The following is a 26,952-nucleotide window of genomic DNA, read 5'->3' as shown; positions in this document are numbered from 1 at the left end:
CACAATTGACATGTAGCACTGTCTTCATCCCAGCAACATCTATAAAATATTGTTAGTACACACAAATAGTCATTTTAAGACAGATACAGGTCCTTATGCATAACCATTTACAAGTGCACAGAAGCTGTGTTTGAAAAATGTCCAGTTTTCATAATTCAAATGCTCCAACTACTTAAACTCAGTGAAGTAGCCACAAAAAAAAAAATGAACAGGCAACCCCAGAAATATTTCTAAATCAAATTCAATTGAGAAAGGATAGGCTTGCATTCTGAGCACAGTTTTAAAAACCATAATGAAAGCTGAGGCTCTGGACAGAATATTTAGAAGTTGGGAGTTCCAGTTGATCAGCAATTTTACTCGAATTTTTACAACAACATTTTTCTTTCTAAGAAGAGACAGACAAATGGAATTTAACATCAACACAGTCACAATTTGATACAATATGTGCTTGTAATTAGCAAGGCAAGACTGCCAGGCTAAAGGGATTATAGTTATCCAGTTTACTAACTTTCAAAAAAGCCAAAATTTAACTACTGTGGATTTCACTCCTTAAAAATTTGAACATCCAAATAAGTATCTCATTTTAGAAAATGAAACCATCTAATTCAGTGTTAACCAAATGGTAACATATGATAGTTTTTACATCAGACCTCAGGATGCCAAGTAAACACACACACACACATTAATTTTGCCAGCCTTTTGATATTTTATTCCACATACATGAAATGTTGATCTTACATCTTCTGCCTTCACAGAAGTTGTATTAGGGGTAGCGTGACTCCCTCAGTATGTACACTTTTACAACAGCATCAACAAGGTGACCCTTATAGTTTCAGTATCAGTTGCATTGGAAGAAAAAAAGAATATATATTCTTATGTAAGCAGGAGAAGATCTGAACTGAAGAATCACAGCAGACAAGGAAAATTCTACATGGGCTGGTATTTATTCTTGTAATGCAAAAGTGGTGAAGCAGCAGTATTTGAGAGGATGACTAATCCCTGAACAAGACTTTTGGCAGCAAGAACATAGCAATGGATGTAGCTGGAATGAGAAGGGGTATTCTATTTGATTGTTTTCTGGTTTGGGGGGGTGTGTATATGTTGGGGGGAATGAGAAAGCAGGGGAAAAACAAGGATAGGAAGGAAGAGTAAGATACAAAGAAGGAATTGGATAAAGTTACCCAGGAACCGACAGTGTGAACTCAACCTTTACAACTGGTGATGCCAGAGTAAGCACTTGAGATGACAAAACCAAAGCACATCAATAGTACAGAAACAAGGACTACTGCGTTTGGTAAAGCAGTAAGAGGAATGGACAAAATTTAAGAGGAGATGACAAAACTTAGCCCAAAGCTTGGTGCAAGCAATCATGTAGCACTTTCGCAAGTCTGGCCCGCATTTTGGGTATAGCAATGGACTGCTATCCCAAGCTCTGTTGTGGGTTTGGGTTTTTCCCCCCCCAAGGGTGGTCTATAAATGAAATTCAGAAGTACAATTCACTGTTTATATTACAAATACTAGTCTAAAAAGAATGTAGTGCAGTGAATGTGACTGCACAGTATTAGGGGTACCTTTCTGCAGGTAAGGGCAAGAGGCTATCTCTGAGCAGGAGCAGTAGCAGATGACCTGAATGCATCCCCCCATTCCAGACTAACATGCCATTTAGAGTTTGCAGTTTGTGCTCCTACATGGCAGAAACACTCTCTCCTAAATAGAGCAGCAGCACAGTGAGAATTAAAACTATAAAACATAAAAAAATCCCTTTAATAAGTTGGTTATAACTCAGTGTAAACTACTTAAAAATATCTAACAAAATGATGCATAAGGAAGACAAGGATTAAGGACCAGTTTTATAGGTTTCTGTACAGCAAGGAGAACTGTATGAAAAAAATGCCTTTGAAAAGGGAAGGATATGAGTGCACGCATCTCTTGTAGGGCAGGGAAACTTGATTTTCCTATTTTATTTTCCAGCTATCAGAAACTGCAACCACGTTTTTTGAAAAGTCTCTTTATGTGACTACTTGGATAGTCTCTCTCCCCTAACTTCACTTGTCTTAGAAAATGGTAACACTGAGATTATTTTAGAGACTATGATATGGGCTAATCTGTATGGGTGAAGTTCAATACTGCCATAAGTATGGTTTTATTCATGCTTCCATTGCAAATCATTTGTTTCAATACTTCAAGAGTTAGATATTCATATACTAATTTGTCCATTTTTGTTAAACTAATTCTTATTTTAACTTGATTACAGAATAACACTGTCCAAAAAAAAAAAAGTCTGTCTGAATTTTCCAACGGCATTCAGGTATAAAAAGGGAACAGTAGGAATGCACGCCTGTTTCCCATTCACATACTTCTACAAAGCTTCCTGTTAAACCCAGCAAAACACTAACATACTTTCCTCCAGTTTCTCATGACCAATAATTTTGTGGTCTGCATGTACAGACTTTAAGACTTGTACAAAGAAGCAAGCAGGCTCCTCATTCACAAGGGCTATATCCTAGCCTGGTTTAACTCTAAATAAAATTAGCATCACCACTACTTCTAAACTCTTGATCAAGAACTATGGCAAGCAAGAGGAGGATGAAGAGAGGCTGAAGTTAAAATCAGAGAACAAGATTAACATCATAGGCAATTCATAGTTTTGATCAGTGGGCATCAGCTGATAATAGCTAAAAAACCTAATTAACAGATTATATGGAAAAGTAACAAAAGGCAGCTGAGTAAACCCATTAGCTTTAAAACTTTAAAATTCTCACAAACACAACACATACACACACACACTGCCTTTCAAATTAACCTTCACTTCACCTGAAAAGAACTAGAAAGACCATCCTCAAAACAAGGGTCTCGCATACGCAAGCATAGCAGTATTTTTGCTGCAGCCAAAAACCAGCCTAAATGAACCTTCTGCAACAATAACATTTACAGAACTTAATACTTAATTTAGAAATACAGCAAATAAAGTTAAGAAGAAAACTATCATTAAATGCCCTTACCTACGGAGAAACATGTAACATTCACTCCCAATGGAAATGTTAACTTAAGGTCATGGGCAACACTTTTTTTTTTAAATAAGTGACTGAAAGTACAGTAGGAAAAATAAAGATATTGTCAAAGGACAAGAGGCAATGAGATCAAGTTGCACTAGGGGAGGTTTAGACTGGAGATGAGGAAGAACTTTCACCGAGAGGGTTGTTCAACACTGTCCCAGGCTGCCCAGGGAGGTGGTGGAGTCACCATCCTTGGAGATATCCACAGGACGCATAGAAGAGAAACATGGGTTAGTGCTGGGCTTGGCAGTGTGAGGTGACTGGTTGGAATCAATGAGCTTAAAATTGTTTTCAAACAAAAATGATTCTATGAATGAATTGTAAACAAGTAATAGAACAAAAGGGAAATTTACTTAAGAAAAAAAAACTTCACTGTCAAGCCTTCATAGCACATCACTGGAAAAATCAACACGCAGCCAATTCTCCTCTGCAAAAAGCAGAAGCAGCAAGTCTCCTCCCTATAAATCAGGAATACAGTTTATGCTATTAATTTGGATCACTCATATACGCACCTCCTCTTCCTTCATTTTTTTTTTTTCAGAAGGAAAGGAAAGAAAACAAGCATTTCTAAGGGCCAAAAATGCCTCCTCTATTTTAAGAGAAGATCTAACTTCAATATTGAAAAGGATTAAGCATCTCTGGGGACAAACTGCTCCTTCTCCGTTGCTTTCCAAAGCAAGAGATATTGCACAGAGTATAGCAATAAAGTGGTATAAACTGGAACTTCAACTAAAACTCCAATTTATTTGTAACTCTGATGGAGCTCCAAGCAGTGATCAGGATAATAATATACATTTTAAATCCCCATAATTTCTGGCCAAGGGACTTATGAATAAAACTGTTTTAAGACTTCGACCTACAGCAAGAACTTTTCAAAGATTAGAGAATGTCTTCACAGCACAGGTAAGCTCTCAAGATTAGCCCTGTTCTATCACAAGGAACATGGAAGAAACTAAATATTAAGTTTACCAAAAAAAATCTTGTTACTACTTCGTAGCCTTAATAGCATGTTTGCTGTATGAGGGGCTTGACAAATGCAGTTTTCCACAAGAATGAAGCCTTCCCACCACTTAGCTCTTCCTGAACTAAGCAAAAAGTTAAATAAGCATTCTTGATTGACTGATCCAATTTTACTGATCCAATCTAAACAGTCTCCTTTTCACGGGGTGTGGTTTTGCCAAAAGGGAGACAAACTTAATTTCAAGACTTCCTGCAAATGTTCACTGCCACTGACATTCTTCCAAGTCTCTAATCCATACCACTCTCACTGAGCAGATGCTTCCTCTTCCCAGGAAGCTAAATGAGAAGCTCAACCTAAATCAGGAGTGCATGCCAGTGTTCCCATCGCAGCCAGCACAGCCGGATGTGTCAGGCAAACTCTGAAAATGTATGGCCTTAACATATCCTTGTCACCTGCCATGAGCCAAACTCTACATCAAGAGGTTACGTTAATATCAACGCAGATACTGATTTCTACCCAGAAAAAGTAGAAAGTGTCGAACCAGTTTCTGCAGTTCAAAATTGTTCCTGTGGTTGAAATAGAAACGAAACCCATGGTAACAGATAATAACCATGAACTATGTCTCACAAGCAAGGTAAACAGCACTGGAAGAAACCAATAGCTGAGTGCTTGCCATCAGAAATGGGAATATAGCCTTAAGGCAACTACAAACAGGCAGTTTGAGAGAAGTCACGGATGAAGACACATAGAAAGCCCTTCAGAAGTTACTGCTGAACATGGATAATAATCAGCCTGAGACGTCTTAGTCTCAAGTAAATCATTAATCTTTTAATGCTCAAAAAAATACCCTAAGCCCTTCACAATTGAAACCTACATGTTTCACAATCAGAAACTAAAAAGATCACCAACCTTCATCTTGACCTAGCTTTTCCTGGTTCATTTTCTTTGTATCAGTATATACTACCTATACTTACAAGAGCATCCATGTATAGAGAATATCAATACATTCACACATAAGAACTTGGCAAAAGTTCCCAAGTTTCCCCCAGACAACCCTAACAAAACATTTTTGAAAGATACAAGGGAAAACACAGGATGTTGTGCAAAACAAGACCTTTTACTGTCTTAGATAAACAAATGAGGTTTCAGGCTTCTTACTGCCTTTGCAGCCGGAGTCTGCTAAACAAATCAAACGTAAAGTACATTCATTAAAAACTGCTGCATACAAAAGAGGAATTTAACAGAAAGGTGATTAAAGATGCAATTCAGATATACTTATTTCTCATATCTTCAAACAAGTGCAATTTTTTTAATGTGGTTTCAGTTTCTTTGTTTTTAAAAATCTCTTACTGCTGTTGTTTCCAATATCTGTACTGGAACAGCAACTTGTTTTAAAAGATGGTTTCCTTGAATATTTTTTCCAAAGTGGCCTCAGTACCTTTTCAGGTGCTACTCATTTAATGACAAGTAACACATTTCATTTGTAGCACGTAAGGAAAGGAAGGAAAACTAAAAATGAAAACCATTGTCTCTCTTTACACACCTAAACTGCTAATAACAGGAGATATTTTGGTACACACATACAACATTGGCTCGTTTGAATCTTCAAACTTCCAAATGTGATTACTTTCCCTTCAGGGAATAACCGAATCTGCAGTCAAGAGAAGCGCAAGCATTTTTAAGCACATATTTTGCCTAAATCCAGTGATATCTTAAAAACCTCATATTCCTACAAACATAATTTCTCTGATTAGAACCAAACACACACACTTTTCCAACCCTAAATCTAAATGTTCAGCAACAGTAAAAACCACAAGTAAGCAGCAGGTTGGTGGTATATTGCGCTCTCCACAAAGCTAAATTCTGCAAACTAACTCTTGACAGTCAGGAAAGGAGCTGAGGAGTCCTTTCAGAAATATTCCAAGATCCCATGACTAAGACACATACATGCTGAATTATGCCGAAACAAGCAGCTTGCTTCTGACCTGGTGTCAAGCTCTTGGGCAGAGAGCACATGTGCATCCTCTCCAGTCACTACCTTCTGCCCACGCAGCCTCACATTAGCCCGTGAACTCCATCCACTAGTAGTTTCTACTAAACCCATACCTATCTATTATAGGTTCACCTATCACTCACCATGCTGTTGACAGCCCTATGATAAGGCTAGATGTACACTCTTGCTTCCAAATGTTTAACAAAAAGAACGAACTTCATGAGGCAAGAACTAAAAAGCAAACAGAAATGATGAATTAAATGCCCCTCTGTCCAAACACCTAACCCTCATCTGTTTTGGATTATGAACTCTTCAGGGCAGAGATGCACCACCTTCCTATATTTTAGATGACTGCCATACATATCTCTAGTGCTACATAAATTATATGTTCCTTGGAACTATGTCTTGGCTTGGTTTGGGAAGGGCCTTGCTCACCTATGAGGTGTCAACCAGATGTTATGGAACTCAATGGAAAAATTCCACCATCAACTGAATTTGAACCATGGACCAAAAACAGGTTATAACCTCATATTATATGTTACTCTCATGGAATAAATTAGGATAATAATCTATAGAGCAAGGTCCATGAGGATCTTTCACATAAATAGTACGTAATACAACAGCAAAAGCATGCATAGAATCATAGAATGGTAGGTTTGTATGTTTATTTAAGATTACCTATCACTACACATCAGAGAGCTCTAGAGAGAAAGCTAATTTACTTATAAATAATTTACTTATTTCTTGCTAAATTATTAGCAATTCCCAGAGGTTTTGAAAAATCCACATTAGACAATGTTGGATTTTCCCAGCTTTGAAACAGTACTAAAACTTCGAAATATTAGAAGCGTATGTGGCAAAGTCTTTAGGATTTTTTAAAGTGACAGTACCAAAACCCACCTACCTACTTCTCAATCGAATTCAAGACCAGAGGAAGCGGCACTTCATCTTCCTCAAGACAGGGTAGAAACATTAGCTTAATTTGTCCCTTGCAGCCACAAACTGTGGCTTATTCTGTAACTCCACTAGCAACTGCTCAGTATTTGCTTCTATCTGCTAAAATGCTCAGTGAAATAATCCATTGACATTTAAATTGTTATTATTAAACTTTAAAAGTTAAAAGTTGATAGGAGTAGTTCACATTACTGAGATGTGATTATGAAAACCCAATAAAGTAATAGTGCTTGCTTTGATGTTTGAAGACCAGTAAAAGACTTCGTACCAGAACCTTGTATTAACTGTCTTTAAAAGCACGACAGATTCAGAGTGAGCTACATGCACCTTAGCAATTTAGGCCGAGTCCCTGACTTTGAGCCCAGCTCAAATAGCATATAAGCAACTTCTGTTCTTCCTGACTAATCAAGAACTGAGCACTGCCACCAAGCAAAACCCAGCAGCCACATACAGAGCCATCTGCTAGAGATCAGCACAGTCTCACTGCTTCCAGTAACAAGAACCTCTCTCCTCCCTCCCTCTTAGTTTGTATGTCTTGATACACAAAACCACTTTCTGGAATCTTCCTTGTTACTTCTTGTCATTTCAGCCTTCTGTCATTTCACCCCTTCCACCAACAATGCCTTCAGCACGCTGAAGGCACAGTTTGTCAGAAATTATGGTACACGGCATCATTTATGCCAATTACACCCTCAGTTCTTGATGTGCCTCTTCAACGATGCACTTCCCCTCCCCATTCCACTCACAAGCCAGCCAAAACAACCTCAAGCCTAACTTTCAAAAGTATTTTAAAAAATGCATTTACTACAGCTTCTAATTAAGTTACCATCAGTGTCTTGCTCCCTTGGTTTGCAATATGTTTCTAATGCTACAAATCACTTTCTACCTCACTACACAACCTGAAACACATCAAAAGAGTCTGTATTGTACCTCCAGAAACTGTCTTATTCATTTCACATGAGAAAGGAAAAGGCTTAACCCCGATTAGAGGAAATTGCACAGAGACAGTGAGTAAGCTATGAGCAACTCTCCAAAGATTTTTTTTGAACAAAAGAGAACTTGCAAAGAAGATAGTTTCCATCTGTTTTTATTAGCTGCAGTATTGTGTGTATTTACTTAGAAACCTCAGTAATCTAAACTAGTAGATGAGACTGTAAGAAGAATGCTAGCCTAAATGAAGTAGTTTTAACCTATTGCAGTATCCTATATAATTATACGTATATTCCTGTAATTATGCACATCCACAACCATATATTAATGCCAAAACAGCCACTAAGTCTATTATTAATATGGGTACATAGTGTACTCTTATTCACCTACTGGAAGTACTGGCACATTTCACTTTACTACTAAATTTGAAGTAGTATTTACTGCTGTTATACCAACAGCTACATAACTGCAAAGTACATCACATCTACAATAAATAGATACTATCCAAATGCACTTGTCAAATAGGCAAGACATGCAATCCCACACAGACAAAATATTTTGCCCAGTTTCAAGAATAAGCTGACTTATAGGAGTGTGAGCAAACACTCTTGTAAAATGAATGATGAGTAGAATATACCAGCATGACTTGACTTTGCTTCAGTAAGTAAAAAAACCACGCATGCATTTCAATAAAATCCTAAGGAATAATTGCTGACACATTCTCCTCTGTGCACACAAATATTGGAGAATGAAGCACAATCAGCACATTCAGAAAATTAACTCTCATTGTCAATCAAGTGCAACAATCTGAACACTCCTATAGAATACTTTCTAAAACAAACATTTTGGCAGTATACATACTCCTCCTCCTCCTCAGCCTTAACCAATACATCTGACAACTACAAACAGGATAAATTATTTTTCCACACCTGAAAACAGACCTTTTTCTTTTTAAGTACCACTTATAAATACAAAGAAAACATGGAAAACACAGCAAACTTGTTTAATGAACTTGTTTAATGGCCAAAGTATTTCAGTACACAGTATGACATTTACACTATCTTCTCTACAGTGCAGAAAGACAAACCAGCTCATTTTTATTAGCGCACTATATGCAGACAATCATTAACACAACTTGTAAATAATATTTTACACACAATCTCAGAACAACCCAAAAAAACCAAAAATACAAACACCAAAACCATGTTGCTTGGTAAAAGTAATTTCAAAGTCATTACTCTTGACCATCATACTCTTTGTAGTTTAGTTGCTGCAGGACTAGGTTTTCCAGTCATTTCGTGGCTCTGTCTAACCACAAACTTAACTAAATCACTCTGTGGATTGTGCATTTCTTTCTTAAAAGGCCTTGCATTTCTCGACCAAATATTTATGCTTTCAGCTCTTTCACAGTAAATTTCACAGCACTGTTTTAGTAACAAGATGCAGCATTTCCTCATAGGCATAAAAACCTTAAGACCACCTCACAACATCATCTGGATGAATCCTATGTTATTAAGCAAAAGAAACTTTCATAATGCATATTTTAACTCTTTCAGTTAAACAATATTTTTGTGTGTGACAGAGTAGCACACACCAAAGAACATGTTTCTCATCACATTCCATGCCCAGCTGATGGTTAGTAGATACTTTAAGTGACAAAAACATCTTTTTCTTTTAACCTGATGAGTATAGTGGATGCTGCACACAAAGCCTAGTTTTTCCTCTCATGGATGAGCAATGGACATAATTTTTCCTCTCATCAACTAACATTATAGAATTAAAATATCTTTCTTACCTTCTGAAAAAAGTCTTCCCCACTTTTCCCTTTGCCTTCTGCAGCAGCTGTAAAATGAAAGAAGGATCTGGTTACTAAATAGACAGGAGAAATGTACAGGTTTACATATAGAAATGATCAATGAGTACATTATACTGCAAACTTCCAACTCAAAGTAATTTTCTCACATTTAACAAACATTTATCAACTGACTAATACCCAGAACAAGCTTTTCTAAGTCACATACTAAGGATGGAGTCCAAACAGATGTTCCTATTTGCATACTAGAGCTATAATATACTGATACATACTTTAGTTCAAGGAAATATGATAATGTAATTCTAGTTTTTTATTCACACGGCATACTTTGTCATGTAATTCTTCTAATAGAAGGATCAAAAGAAAGCTAGGAGGGCTCAAGATGTGCTATAGCAGGATTAAAAATTAGAACCAAAACAAGAATAAGCATTGCAGTAAGCAAGAGTCATATTGAAAATGTTTTTCCCCTATTCTGCTATTTTTTTTGTATTGAAGCTAAACATGGAGCTATTACAGAGGTTTCTTGAGACTGAGGAAGTGCCACAAAAATCTAAACCCTTATTTAGTGCTGTTAAATATTCCTTCCTCAATTACTTGTTATCCAGTGAAATTTTGCAACATGTACTTTCCACCAGTCAATGTTTATGAGCTATTACATTCTAAGCAGCTGGAAAACAAAAGGCAATCTTAGATACTGCCATGGGAAATGGTGCTATTGACAAACCAGAGCCATAAGCATATTTGAACACTTGGAATGTTAAAAAAAAAAGATGACTTGGAGTCAAAAGTGGCACTGGAGGTGGCTACTAGTAGGACTTGGCAACTGAGTCAAGCAGTACTTAAGCAGGGAAAAAAGATCTTCATCCTCTTAACCCAGTGAAATCACAGGCTGAAAATCTTGACTTTGTGAAGAGAAACACCATGAGAAAACAGTCTTCTTAACAATGCAATTTGGAGGAGAAGATAAAACAGAGAAGACCATCTTCTCACAGTCAACATATACCTATTCCAGTGTCAACTGACAGTGCAAGGTCCCAAGACTTCAGTTTCAGTGCAGATGGGCACACAGCACCAGAGGCACATGTGCCAGCACACTGAAACTCCCCACACTCTGGGGCTGTACTGCTCACAGTGGGACATTTGTATTTACAGAAAAGCAAATACTAACAAAGGGAACATGGAGACTGTAAACAGAGTTTAGAGCCATCAGTGCCTGACAGACACGGCCAACACTACCACAATGGTAGAACAAGACATTATTGTAGATCCCAGCTTGGAAACTTACAAGAAGCAATCTAGTAATTCATTCACATCAAAGACAAGACCTGAATTAGGTCCTGGAGTATGTCCCATGTGTATTTAAACTTGTAATTGTAAATTTAGTTCAGGTTAAGTAATTGCACTTACAACGATACAGTTGTTTGCATGTAGCTTATCCACGCGGCTATCTAAAACCTAGCAACCAATTCAAAACACAATAACTCAAACTAATTATGAAGAGGATAATTTCTTTTCTCTGGATAAACGGATGCCTCTAAACAGAACTCCAAGTGCAAAAGAAGTTTCCTGAATCATACAGGATTACTGAAGAAACTCATTGCTATACTGACTTTCCTGTATTTCTAAGGAACGAGCCTCTAGCTCACACCATCACACTAGCTTCAAAACTGTTTTGGGTACTTAGTACTCCTCACTCTTCCAATTACACAACCAACTCCAAACTCTTAAGTTATTAGCAAACGCAATCTAAGGACAAATGCGACTGAGCAGATACAGGCTTGAGGTGCAACATTACTGTTTCTCCCCAGAAGCAGCAATGCTACTACATTTGAAGTAAGCTTCTCAAACAATCAATAACAGTACTTCAATATTACAGAAAAAGTCTACATTAGGCAGTTTTATCTAATACAGTTCAAGAGTGCATGGTATTTAACCCAAGTACAGTCAGAGAAGAGGCACTGAATGAAGCCTGTCAAGCATTCCTCTTGCTACGGAGCAATTCCAGACTCTGCAATTCCAAAAGTTTGAGAAGGAAATATAGTCTTCCTCACCCTCAAAACCCACAAGAGCCTGTAAATCAGTGCATGTTACACCAGAACAAAAAAGACAACTGGGGAACCTGTCCATTTTTCAGATGTACATGCTACAGATACTAACAGGAAAAAACCACAGTTTTCTTCTGACAGCAGCCACTTCACAAGTGCATGTTGTTTTACAAGTTTTGCATAAACTCAAGAAAACTTTTGGAAAACAAGGAGTACCACCACACTATTTCAAGTGAAACATGGGACAAACATGCTTTTAATCAGAGGATACAGGATAAACTGGCGATGAGAACATGACAGAGGCGAGGCTGCAGTTGCAGTTTTGAGAATAGACAGATTTTGCTCCAGCTGCAAACGCATGATTTCTAAACTGCCTACAAACAAGAGATGGCTTAGATAATAGCAGTGATGCTCTGCAGGGCATTTAAACAGAACGCTGACAAAGCAAATTCCAAGCTTTTTATTGTAGATTTATTTTTAATCTGAATCATTCTGGTGATCTGATTTATAGCTTGGCCCCACCAACAAATATATGGCACAACAGATGGACTCCAACAAGCACTGACAAAGAGGAGAGAATAAGAACCATCCTTAACTCAGTTCTCAGAAAAAACAAAACCTGCACAGAGAGTATCGGAGTTGGAGCAAACAGCACCTTAGGAACAGTCAGTGGTTTTAGTTGTTACACCATACTACAGACACAGTCTTTCATTATAGCTTTTAAGCATGTAAGGTATGTCTTATGATAACCCAATGCCAGGTCTCATAATATGCATGAAAAGGCAGGGAAAACTGACTGGCTGGTGGGTTCTGGAAAGGACACTGAAGTTGAAGGCCTCTGTATCTTAAAGCAGCTCTTTACGCGATAAAAATGTATTGCAATATATTAGTATTTTGTCACATCTCATCCATGATGAAGCACTAAATCTATGAAGAGCTATGCTTCTCATCATGTTTCATACAAAATAGTTTTTAATATATTAAGGTGGTCTATTAATTAGTATCTCAATTATGCAGTGAATAAAATGAAATGCTTTGACTGTGGCTTAAGGTAGGGAATTACGCTTTGGGTGGTGTATTTCACCATGTCCTGGTTCTAGTTGGGAGTTAATTTTCTTCTTAGTAGCCAGTATAGTGCTGTGCTTTGGATTTAGTGTGAGAATAGTGTTGATAGTAAGAACTAAAACATCACTGTTTTAAGTTATACTTAAGGACTTTTCATATTCCTAAGCTCTGCCAAGGAGGAGGCACAAAAGAAGCTGGGACAGAGTATATCCAGGACAGATGACCCCAAGCAGCTAAAGGGCTATTCCGTACCATAGAACATCACGTGTGAAGTGCTATATTACGTTTTCTTTTAGGTTAGCTGTTCTCCAGCTCTTTTCTGCTCTTGCTCTCTATCCTCCTGATATAAGTTCTCTATACTAATTGTATCAGTTTATTCTTTTGTTTTACTAGCTTCTTAAAATTTGCTTTTTTTATTTCTATAAAGAAAAATAACAATTCAGAAAAACTACATTTGGTCAGGAGTCTGTGAATTTCAAGATGCTGCTCACAATTAGACACATTTTCATCTGTGCTCACCTCTAAACCAGATACTTGTATTTAAGAAAGTTTTCAAAATGTATCTGAAATATTTACTACTCAAATGAAATTATGTCGAAGCCTTTCTTCCCCTCCAAAGCAGGCAAAGACAGTTCTGGAACTTCTGAAAATAGTAAGAATAGTCAAATACAAGGGGAAATTTACCCAGTTCTTTCTTAGTTGAAAGCCTATACAGATTTTGTTCAAACAAGACAAAACCAGCATCTTTAAGAGGGAAATGTGCAAAAGAAGCACTCTGGAGTTATGACATTTATGCACACGTCACAAAGTTGAGCACATTCATAGCGTTCACTACAATGAGCTGCAATTTAGTAAGTCATTGAGGTTAACCTCAAATGAGATAGACTGGGATAAAGTGTTAATTTATATTTGGGAAAAAAAAACTCCCCCAACCGCCAGGTCATTGCATTCTAAGCTCAATTTCTTTCTAAACAAATCTTGACCATATTAACCCTGATCCTCAAAATAAATCTTAACTTTGAAATATCATACAGAAGCTTTTAAAATTTACATCTGACTGATGGCAGATTATTTTAATAATATTATTGGATTAATTAAAATTGTAATCTGAAACCCAGCTTTCTGCAAAAACCAGTAATTTTTCCAAGTTCTCGATCACCCAAGAGAAAAAGCCATTTGTGGGAGGCTGAGGGGACCATCAGTGCTGTACTTGTACTGCACCTGTGCTACATGGAAGGCACAATGTAGCCTATCTCATCATTAAATCCAAAATAAGCTTTCAGATTTAATAGACAAAGAAGTGTCACTAGTGCTCTTAATTTACCATCATTAATCCTGATCTAGGAAATAGCTCTGCAAGTACAGGTCAGTTACTTAATGGCGTACTAAATTCCACCTCAAACACTGATTAAAAAAAAACTTTTAGAGCTTTCTGCCTACAGATACAGGTGGGTGACTACAGCTCAACTGTTCTCATTTGCTGTGAGAGCGTTTTTAAAAGACAAATCAAAGCAGTGACTTGTGGAAGACTGATAGACTTTTGCTTTAGAAAAAACACTTTCAGCCACCACAAGAAGTCTTTACTGATCACTTCCACCTTCTGCTACTCTGTTCTCCTTCCTCTGATTGCACAGCTTCCTGTGTAGCCACTGCAAGGGCTAGGTCTAGCTTTATACTTTGTAGAAAAAGCAGCATTTGCTTCAATACCTGCCCCCTTCCTCCTTTCCTGGCTTAATTAGCTGGGAAGGGCTGAGAGCAGGAGACCTTTGGGGTTCCCTTAGCTGCCAGCTCTGGCATACACCAGACAAAGGTGTTCAGGCGACTACAACTTCAAGAAGCAGTAGCAGACAAAACTATCTTTTTGTAGTGCTTCTCCAGAAGTGCAGGGTCAGGAACCACAAATATGACCCATGCAGAAGAAAAGCAATTTCCTTTCTAACTTCATTTGACAATGGAGGTGCTACCAGCCAATGAAAGTGAAATCAATGAAAGTACACATTGTACAGTGAGAGCTGCTTACCATGAGAAATAGGAAAGCATCAGTGCCTTGACAAAACTTCCAGATGAGGTCTACAAAGCCATGCCTGGTTACCCACCTTAGGAGACCACTCTACCCTTCTGCCAAAGGTCTTTGTCCCAAAAGCAGATTTGAGAGAAGCCACAAACCAAATACTAATTAGAGTGCACTAAACTCTGAATGACAAATTGATTTAGTTCTGACAACCTCTGCTACTCAGGAAATACTGTTTTCTTAGAATTGGTATTTTTTTTACAGTATTTAATCATTTAACTGACTTGCACAAAAACTGGGATTATTTTTACACAAAATGTTAACATTGGTTTCAGAAATACAGACGAAAGGCTACATAAATGTGCATAATAAGCATTTTATATTAATCTGTACTATGTTTATTATAACTTCCTCTACACTATGAAATATTTTATATCAGGTTTTAGCTTTTCAAGATGTATTAGATGGCTGAGGTTCCATCCAATACAAATATAAAACAGTTGAAACAGGTGTTAACTATTACAGTATCCTTGAAGTGTATTACTTGTCTACTTAACCACCAAATCATAAAAAAGCCCAACTGTAATTTCTTCTAAGTTCACATGGAAAAATGAATTTTAACTTCCACTTAAAATATTATCTTAATTACTAAAAAAGTTACAATACAGGTCACATTTTACAGGAACTGAACCCAGCATACACTGATTAAGTCAAGTCTTGTTTAAATGAATTACTGTAACCCTGATGATATCACATCACCCTTGCGCCTCAATTGCACAACTCTTGAGTTTATTACTGAAAACACAATGTAATACATGTTTGTGAACATTACTAACATCTATTAGTATCAAAACTTCTTCCTCTATCTGTACCAAAAGACCTCATTTGTAAGAGCTTAAAAGCATGTTCTGCTATTCATATTTCAAATATGAAAGAAAATAATTCCTTGCATCAAAACACTATTTAACATGAGAGGTAACTAGGTGCTACTTCATATTTAGCAAGACAAATCAATTAGCAGCATTTCCAGAAACTGTAATGCACTTAAAGTTAAGCAATATGATGTCATGGTCTTTTACCTTTCCTATCCATTGAATGAGAAAGCCTCACACCATGTATGTTGAAATTGTCCTCATATTAATTAGAATTGATTTTTTTTTCTAAAACTGCAATAGAAACATGCTAAATATATAGTCAGGTTGGTTTTTATTTATTATTATTTTGGAAGTGAAATGGGCAGTTACTCATACAGAAAGCCTGAGCTGTATCTCCGAAGTTACCAAGCTGGTTATCAAACACACAAAAACCCCCCCAACAAAAACGTTTTCATTGAACCAGAAACCACCTTACAAAAAGGTTATGTTTTCCTGTGCACAAAGTCAGACACTAACCCATACATACTCTGCAAGCTTGCTTGTATCAAGCCAAGATAAAGAATTCCACCCCAATGGCCACAGAATTAAGCCAAATGACTGAAAGTATGCCTTTAGGAACAAAAAGACAGAGCGCACATTGTTACAGAAATGAAATCCGACCTTAAATTGAATTTGCTGAAGTCCAAACCAAACAATTTTCCATTTTTCTTCTAATTTTACAGGTACTCTCACTTCCGGTTTCCAGCTTAGAAACTAACAAGTTAGGTAGAGAGACAACTCAGCTACAAAAAACGGCTCTGGCAAGAAAAGTAACAGGGCCTAAACAAACAAGATCTGCACAACAAACAATCTGGAACACTATATTTCAAGTGGCTTTTCAGTACATGTTTTTTCTCACTTCATTATTTGTTATAATAAATTTCATGAGGTAACCTGTAGCCATAGCAATCTCAGTATTTCAGGGCCTCACGTGGCTTCATAAATATGACCAGGTTTTCCAAAGTCAATGAACGAAAATCAGCCATTTAAACTTACTTAAATTCATAAATAAAGTAACTTTCATGTTTTGACAATCCTCACCATAGACAGGGCAGAGTAAAACCACAATGTCAATGCAAGGCATCAGGAACAGGGCATGCAAGGGTGTGTGTGTCTGAAGGGAGACAAACCCCCAAATAGTCAATAAGTTACTGGTATGCTCAACAGCCAAGAAAACTAGCAAAACAATACCTGTCCACATACCATGATGACAAATTTATTGTCTGGACCTACATGGTCTTGAATATTACAAAAATTACCCTCTGTCTACATATTCTGTGACAAAAGAACTCTTGCACTGAAGGTGAAAATGGGACTGACACCTTTTATTAAGAAGTGAGGGGAAAAAAAAAACTAAACAATGCAGACAAAAAGATATTCATGATAGAAACTGAAAAATGTTTATTTGGGAGCATTCTTCTGGCAGAGCAGCCAAAGAAGAATTGGAAGAATTTCAGCATGCTCAGTAAATGACAATAAATAGACTGTTAAATATCTGGACATTTTTGGGTGAGTTCCACTGTATCTCCTTCTGCTAGAAGGAACTTGATACACAAGCTACTTAAGCTATGCATAAAGAAGCCAGATGTGCTGTTACTTGTGACAGACATAACTAACTGGGGGTAAAAAAAAAAGCTGCCTGACTGTAGGATACTCATATTCTGCTGTTGAACTACAGGGTCTATGAGCTCCCCTGGAAGTCCACGGACTATGGCCTCTTTATGGAGTCCCTGCTATCTGGACGAGGTTTCTTAGATTCTATGTCATCCAAATGTACACGTTAACACATAGACAGATACTTATTCTTAATGGTCCCCTTAAGCCCACACTTACTTTCAGACACAAAATCATGAGGACTATCTGGATATATGCCTTTAGTAGAGTATTTACTTTTTTTTAATAATCCTTTTTCCCTGCATACTATATTAAGATTTCTGGCAAATAACCAAAACTATTCTACAACCAAAACTGATCAAATTTCATCCATCTATAATTTGCAATGAATAAAGGTAACCGGAGAAAAAAATGAAAGCTTTAAATTAACTTTGCTTACTTCCACTACCTCTGCACACATTACCAAGAAAGAACATAAGAAAAAATCCATATACACTCTAGTGAACAAAAGACATAGATTTGGGGAAAAAAAAAATCCTAGATATTTGTGTCTAGTTTCCATAAATACTCCAAGAATTTGGTGACTGATAGCATCAAGGAGAGAAAAAAACAAAAAGAAAGAAATATTTACACTCAAGGCCACTTGTCCTGCCAATTTCCAACCCCTTCATCAATATTTTTAGAGTTGCATAATTATAAAAGCCTATCTAGAACCAATAATCTAATGCATAACAACTGTAAGATTTAGATATACAACAACAGATTTTTCTAATTGTGCAAAACAAATTTATCTCTAGGGAAAAATCTGTCTGCCAACTCTCTGTATGGAGAAAGTCTGTTTGTTTGGGTGGGTTTTTTTATAGTCAAGTCACAGTTAAAAAAGCAGGCTGTGAAGTTAGGGTTGCTCTGGAAGCTTTTTTTTCCTTGTTAGAAAACTCTCCTTTGAAAGGTACACATGGGTCTAGCTCATCCATACAGCCACTGAATGTGTCCTTATGTGGTGTAGAGCAAAGTCAAGTGCACAGCACAAGATTTAGGATTTTAATGAAGATAATGAAGTGAATGCTTAACTTCCTGCCAGCTAGTCTGAAGAACAAAGCCAGGAAAATTGACTAGCTGTCAACACCATATTACCTGATCAAAACTATTCTATTGGTTGCCTCAGATTAACACTTGTTCACTATTGAAACTCCAAACACCCTGTCATCTCTGTTACTTTGCTTCTCTTCCCTTGCCTATGCAAATCCCAGTAATGAAACTTCCCCCTTTTCTGCTTTATTGAGATTGTTATGGTAGAACTGCAATCATACATCAGGAAGAACAAGCAAAAATGATGCCTGGTAGCCTATCCCAACACTACACAAGTCAATTCTGCTCTGTGCTTTAACATACTGGGTAAAATATTCCTGGAAGTCTCTGCAGTCAAGGAGTTATGCTGTTTCCATCAGTAGATACGTCAGGTGACATTACCAAATTAAGTTTTCAACTTCCTCTTCCTTCATCTAAACTTTCACCAATTCTCTAGTTTGATTTTAGAATTTCTACATTTTGTTCTCACTGTTAAAATTTAGGTCAACACACAACTTAAAGATCTTCCTTAAAGCGTAAAGAGCCTCAAGCTAATGTGAAGATTCCCTTTCATGTTTGTAAACACTTTAACTACACCGTAAAAGATGAAAATTTTAGGAGGATATCCATGCAGAAAGTATAACCAGCTGTAGGAAAGGAGATTCCAAGGAAGAAAGAATTCAAGACAGGGCATCCCAACTAGAGGGCTACTACTTATGAAAGACATTGGATATTTTTATGAAACAAGAACAGTTAGCATATAAACTACATTTCAAAATTTGAAATTGTTTCTTTATCACCAGGACTTAAATAAAACTTAAGTTCCAGATCTAATATACAAAGTTGGACAACGTAATTGATGTGGGTAAACTGAGGTTTCCTTTCATGAAGAGAGACCTAACTTCTCATAATTATTCACCAAGAGATTCCCAGATTACTATCATCAAATTTATTTAATTATAAGCAACTTTTTTCTTCCCTTTTAATCAATGGATGAAGACAGCTTTCCAGCAATTAATATTCTAGTAGCTGAAGTTAACCTATTTCCAATTTCTCTTAAGACAGAAAGAATTTGTATCTGTGCTACCGATAACCCCTTCTTTGACAAGTGCAACTAGCAAACACTGTCAAACACAATGAGATAGCTTTATTAAGCTACATGACTATTTGCATGAGTTAAATCCCATGGCTCATGCTGAATTTGGAGACTGTTGTTCACCTAAGATACCTACCCAGAGGAGAAGATGGAAGAGAAGAACTTATCTTTTACTCTCTAGTGTTTTTACTCTTCCCTGCAGTCTAATCACGAAAAAACACTCCAGAAGGGACAAAACGGCTGATTGAGCTACCCTCGTACTGTCACATGTCTGAAAACTAGTCAAAACATTAATTTAAGCATATGAGAATTAAGGGAAGTAAAGCTTGGCATTTTTTTTTTTCATAAAGCTCTACACTAGAACCACCTTCTTAAGTCACTGGATGTTTGAAGACTCAAGAAAAGCCCATGAGTGCCTCAGGAGGCAGAAGCTTTCTTACTGCCAGTGCCCAACAGATCCAACTCTGCTCCCAAGCCAGAGTATCCATTTAACAGAATTTGCTGTTTACAGGGGGAATAAAAATCATAATACCACAAGTGTCTCAGGGGTTGACAGAGGATAACTGCCAAAAAAAAAAAAAAAAAAGCTCTGCTCTCAGCAGATTGATGGCTGGGGATATTCTTTCTATTTGTTTAGCATTCAACTTTCTCTCAATGCACAATCACTTTTCTTGTCAGGTATGTGTATAGATACTGTATGATTCATTACATGGGAGGGAAGACTGTAGCAAGGCTGTAAAAAAAATTAGAAACAAAAACCCTACAGATTTGGATGAAAATGTACATGATATTTTTCTGATGGTTCTGCTTGTTATGAGTCATTCACAGATGTGGAGTTACAGGAAAAAAGCCAAGATTCAGTCAAAGACAAAGCTTTATGCAGGAAATCTGTTCACGTCTGTTGCAATGCAGGTTACATACTGAGCTACAAGGGAAAAAAAGCCTTTTCAAACAGTAACAAGACACCGTGTGTATCTGCAACCATTATACTGAATCAGATTTTGAAAAAATTGTAAAAGATTTTTGGAAAGAAGAGGTGTCTTCGTTTTCTAAAAACCAACAAACTCCACACCCTCCAGCTTCTTGGATGCAATGGACACATTTGGAGATCAAAATACAAACTACTTGCTTTTTCTCTCTGAAAAACACTTGCTTTTCATTTCTATCTATCAAAAAAAAAAAAAAATCCAACAGCCTTAAAGGACACAAGTTCTGCATCCTTTTCTAGGCATCTGAGCTCCTGTTTCTACATATTTACACAGCTGGTAACACCTTAAATGAAAGTAAACACACTAGCATCCACATAGAAAGGCTCCTCTGCATCATTTTTTCCCCCTTAACCTGAGCATTCTGAAAGTCTGACTTGTTCTATTTTGTGTTAATCAGTTTGAAAACTGATGAATCACCTCAGATGTAAATTCTTTCCCAGATTCTTTTTTTCCTTTTTGCTTCACATCTCCAGTCTCCTTACAAAGTACTTAGTACTTGGGTCAGACATTCGACCTCTATTGTACTATATAACTGGCACCACAAAAACAGGTATCTGTTTGGTAGCTAATACATTACAAGCTGATACCATTTCATTTCATACAGAGGCACAAAATACCTTAATATTTCAAGTATAATCAAACCCATTTCAGTTTTACTTCTAGTACAATCTAATTCTAGGCTGTGAGACTTGTGACTTCAGAAGAATTCTAGAAGGGGGCTGTTAAATTTGGAATAACTTGTCTCTAGTTTGGAATAGGATTGAGACACACATTTCTAGATTAAATTTACAATACACTACAGTACTACTGAAGATTTGACCACTTGATATCAACTGTTACTTTGAGTATTTGGGAAAAGTAAAATCAGATCTTTTTTGTCTTTTACTTCTCCTGAACCAAAAACAGAAGTCTGCATGTAAAGTCATTTAAATATTTCATGTAAAGCATAACTGGGCTATAAACAGTATAAAGTAGCAAAGCATAAAAAATATTCAAGAGCCAAGAAGAAAAGCATAAGATAAACAGATTTGTATAAGTACGTGCATAAGCACTGAGCCAAGGCACTTAAGTATGCACTTAATAACAAGAAAATGGAGAAAATACTGAACCTCATACTTCAACACAGAAGGTAAAGATCACACTTTAAAATGTAACTAAACTTACAGCAATGCATTGGAAGTCTCAATTCATACTACTCATTGTTTTAAAAACCACAAAAGCTTGCTCTAGTTTGTCTTATTCTTAGATATCACCATAATCTAGGTATCATTTGAATAACACTTCTTCATCTGTTTCACTCAAAAATAAATACAATTGGTTCTGAGTATTGCAAAGTAATGCGCAAATAACAAAGTGGAAGTTGCAAAGTCGCTGTCTCAAGAGAGCAAGATGAATCTCCCCAAAGCAAGGAGGTAGAAGTGAAAAGCTTACCCATACACCAAGTTTAGAGCTATGTATTTCTGGAACAAAGCGTGCACTAGTTGGTAACTCATTTTTCCATACATTAGCTAGGCAAGGAAACCAAATTATGTTTCAGCATAAAAACAGCAATATGAGTTACTTCGCCAAACCAAAGTTTACTCACAACACCAACATCTTTCTGTTTTTAAGAAACTAAGGAAATTAAGTCATTGTTTAGGTAAGAAGATCAAAGCACAACAGAAGTCTAGACCCTTCTGGTAAAGGTGAAAAAGTTTTATTTATACAGCTGTTTTTACGGCCATATTTTCAGCATCTACATGATTTTTTTCTTACGAACAGTTCCCATATTAAACAACATTACTGCTACAGATAGCTGCCAAAGCATTAAATTATTCTATTTATGCCTATGCATATCAATCAAAACATACAAACACACGTACACAGAGTGAAGAAGACATCTTGCTGTATAATCGGGATTGCTAGTTACAAAACAGTTCACAGAAAGACAAAAGCCCGCATAGGGTTACATTGCAGTGGTAAAACTTACCCAGGACACTAAGAATTAGCATCCATATAACTTCAAATCATGCCATGTCAGAAGATATAGATGCTTTAACTGTTAAGCATAATTTATTAGTTTTGACTTCAGTGTTATGGACTGCTTAGCAGGAAAGAGGACAATGAGCTTAAGACAAGCAGAAGTAGTCTTATTTTTGAGAATTAGACAAAAAATAATTAAGTTATATGAGTTTAATCTCCTAAATTCAATTATTCCATTCCCATGTGGGAAATGCTACCTAATTCTTCACTGAGGCAATGCTACAGATATAAGCAGCACTGGACTGAGACATTGCAGATGCATAGAGCCTGAAAAAAAAAAAAAACCTAAAAATCTAACAAATTTGCTTTAAATTGGCACCAAGAGCACCTTCTTCTGGACAAAACAATGCAATTACACAAAGAATTCTGCTCTTGAACTGGTAGAGTATCTTTATATTACCAATGTGGTTTTTGAAGTGTATCATCTTCTTCCTTGATATGTTTGCAGAGTGGTAGCAAACCCTTGTGGACTTCAAGTTAACAATAATTACATTCTTTCACCAGTTATTTCTAGTTAGTTTTTCATCAATGACTATAGAAAATGCACAACATATTATTTTGTCTAAAGTGAATGAAGAGCTGAAGGACAGGAGAATAAATCTTTTTCACTGGGGACTAGGTGCATACCACATTCAGTTTACTAAATATTATTTCAGAAAAACTAAATATTTTCGCCAAACTAACTTGCAAGGGTGGCATATAAAAGCAGAATTTCAAGCTACGTGAGCAAGCAATAAAGTAATATATTCATTACCATTTTGTTGAGAACTGCTCAGTTTTACTTTTTTCTAAGAATGCATGATAATTCAACTATTAAGAAGTAGAGCTCATGCTGTATTTTTTTAGAGAGTCAAAGGAAAGAGACTTGGGTTTTAAAAAAATATATATATATCTTTATTTGCTAGAATGTACAATGATACATATTCAAATATCACAGTGCTACTGTGGCTTGTCCCTCATAAGGACCCCAAAGCACTTTTTAAAGCTAAATACACAAGTTAGAAGCATGCGTTCCTAAGAATATATGGACGATAGAAAATTTATTAAAAGTTAACTGTCCCATTCACCTTAGAGCACTGATCTAGGCTGTTAGCCATTTTCACTTGGAGACTCCTCCAAAATTTAGCCTGGCCTGAAGAAGAGAAAAATTAGTCAAGGACACAAATTTTGCAGTACTTCAAGAAATCGAAGTACATCAATATGCTACAGGAATAAAGATTACCACCAGCTTCTCTCAAGTAAGCCCTGGACCCTTTTGTCCATGTTTCCATATACATAAACGTGTCCAAGTCAGTTTTTTTTTATTTTCCAAATTACGTGTTCTGAGATACAAAGCTTCCCCTACCCTAATGCTCTTAACGATCTATTAGCCACAAGACTCCTTGTGATTTCTATCCCCTAGAGGCAATGTCCTGCCATTGGGCAGCCCAAGTGTTCCCAAGAGCCTGCAAAGTCCTGGCAACACCTTTGAACTGCTACACTTGAAATAAGTCAAAAATCTCATTTGCACTTTTCAGTATCCAGAAAGCAACCCTGCAGGGAGGACTGAAACCTCTAACAGGTATGAGCAGTCAAAGCAAATAATCACAAAACAGCTATGGGTATCAGACTAATTCTAAATAAACATTTATGAGGATACATAACAAGGTTGGGAAGCCAGCCTTTGTGTACTGATGAATCTTTATTAAACTGAGTGAAGCATTTAAGAAACACTCAGGAAGTGGAGAGCTGTTTTGATGTTACATTGCCTACACAAACAGGCCCACACAGAGAGGCCCAAAACATGTTACTCAAATCCTCTTTTTACACAAGCAAGTCATTGCCTACAGCATATGAACTCAAAGTCTAGTATCTAGCCCCCTGCTAGGTAATTTGTATTTTTATGGACACAAAGCTATTCCTAAAACTACGTTTACAAGAAACATATAAGCCAGAGAAATTCTACAAAACTCCATTTACAAAACCTCGTGATACAGCACAGGAAATGCTTAAGCTAAAATGAATGACCACAAGTAAACAAGAAAGCATTGTTTTGTGGTTAGACAACTGTAATCGAGTTACGCAACACATTTATCTACTAACCTTGATTATTTCCAAAACTAAAGTTCTTCTTTACCACTTTTAAGACTCAAAGAAGTCCTACTTGGAAGAGCTGATGGAATACCAAAACCCATTAAGTTCAAGAAAAATAAGATGGAAAGAAACTTGTAAACTTACAGATATAAAATGTCAAGTGTCGGGAAGTGAAAAACTAAAACAAAGAATGTGCGATTTCTGCCAAAATCTAGAAAAACAAACGATAAAGAGTAGGGAACTAATATTTGGCCTATTTCTACCTCCAGTTCCTGTGTGGGAGCTTTAGTTCAAGAAACACTGGTTTTACAAACAAAAACAGTATTAAGTAGCAAGATGTTAGTACAGCTGATTTCATGTAACGCTGTTTTCCAGTATATTTTTCTACCACTTCTACTCAGTATAATTCAACTCAGATCCTTTCAGTAGTTTCTTCTTCTGTGTCACATTGAATATCAACTGCTTTTTAAATATCTAAGCAGTAATCCAGTAACTAGGTACACAGGAGAAATAAGGAAGTTAATAAAAAAACATGATCTGAAGCAAAAAATTTTAATACATTATAACGTACATTTATAAGTGACCCTGAACAGGACTTACTATTTCAAATAGTTATTTTAGTCTGATGAACACTGCAAGGCACATATCAATATGATTGTAACCATCATAGAAAGCATTTAGCATATCCCAACTTGATATTTACCAGCATAAACAGTGCCCTTAAAGTCTATATTTACATTCTTTTGTACACATTCTCAGTATTAAAGCAAAAAAGCTTCCAACTAAGTGCCATTTCACTTAGGTGGCATACCACCATCCTCCTCTAAAAAAATGCTCTAAGACAGTCCACGATACACTGTATAATAATTGATAAGGCTTATAGCTCTTTTGAATTAGAGCACATTTTAAGTAGTGGAGTGACAAAAAAAAAAAAAAAATCTTAATTCTTTATCACTAAGCACATAGTGACTTCACCACTTACCAGAATAAAGCCCTATAGACTAAACGTTGTGCATCACCTTTCAACATCTACTTGCAAAACGTACAGGTTTTCACAAACATTGTCCATGTGTTTCATGCCTGCATAGAGCTTTAGCCAAAACATTTGCTTCCTAAGCTACACAGAAAATTTGGAAGGAATGTCAGTGAACCAATGACAAAAATCAAGTCTGCTTTAGAACCTTGCTGTTTTCCCTGACAATCTGTGTTCTTTGGAGTAGTGATAACTGAAATCGTTAACACACACATCCAAATCTGTTGAACTGAGCTGACCTAGTACAATAGCCTTATCATTTTAAGATATATTTTATAATCAAGGAGCATAATGTCATTCTGAAGGCTTGATAGTGTATAAAACCAAAACTGTGGCCAGACAAAAAGCAAAAAAACCACCCCACACTAAACAAATTATCCAAGAACACATAAGGGTTAGATTGCTATAGCAGCAGATGTTAAGGCTGTTACCCATAGGAAATCAAGCTTTTATTTAACAAGTATGTAAGTATTGATGAAGTTATTTTAAAATAGGCCAAGAAATAACTAGCCTAAAAGAGCAATTTAAATATCAGCTAAGCCTGGCAAAAGGAAACATTATCCAAAAGTCATTTTAAAGAAACACAGCAAACAGACACAGAGAATACTAAGAGATACTGTTTTTGAGAGTAATTCTAGCCAGCAATGGTAAAGATAAGTTTGATTTATACAACATAAAATACAAGCCAGCACATACATATTTTCAATTCTGTTAACAAAATGATTTACAGTTTACAATAACCATATCTGTAGTCAATACATGAGAAAACAGGAACACTGTATGAATGCATCATTTCTACTTCAACAACAGTTTTGTTTCAAATGGGAAAGGGTCTTTGAACTGCAAAACCTTCCTAAGGAAATATAGGCCACTTGAGAGCAGGATAAAGTAGCTTGAAGTCAACATGCCAAGATACAAGCATGTACTGGGGTCAGGCTTCTGGGAAGGACAGAAGGTATCCATCAATAAGAAAAATTACTATGTACTTTGCAATAGCCATCACCTTTTTATCAGCGGAAAACAACCAGCACCACCACCATCACCCTGAAGTACAGACTGGTCAATACTCCTTATGTGCTTGTATTTGGCTACTGTATCCCCTAAAGATCAGTTAGCAACTGATTTAAAACAAAAAGTACAACTTGCAACATGGCCTTGCTCTAGTTCCTAATTAGATGCAATCCATAAACACGGAAAAAACTGATTTAGGCTTTCATTCCCTGTCAAAGTCTGTATCGAGAGTCATACAAAAAAATGATAAACAATGAATAGCAGGTATACTAAAAAAGAATTAAAAGTATAGCTTACCTAAAAG

At 36.5% G+C, this 26,952-nt stretch overlaps 1 protein-coding gene across 2 annotated transcripts in view; it reads right to left on the bottom strand.

Annotated features, from left to right (window-relative positions):
• BICC1 (BicC family RNA binding protein 1) overlaps window positions 1-26,952 on the bottom strand; it is a 104,765-nt gene that overhangs the window by 58,980 nt on the left and 18,833 nt on the right. For both annotated transcript variants that reach the window (XM_062001645.1, XM_062001646.1), the window contains exon 2: window positions 9,690-9,736. In XM_062001645.1, the coding sequence (XP_061857629.1) occupies window positions 9,690-9,736 (47 nt within the window). The remainder of the gene's footprint in view (window positions 1-9,689; window positions 9,737-26,952) is intronic.

Source organism: Colius striatus, chromosome 8, assembly GCF_028858725.1.
Source record: "Colius striatus isolate bColStr4 chromosome 8, bColStr4.1.hap1, whole genome shotgun sequence".
NCBI lineage: Eukaryota > Metazoa > Chordata > Aves > Coliiformes > Coliidae > Colius > Colius striatus.
This window is presented reverse-complemented; position numbering and strand designations above follow the sequence as displayed.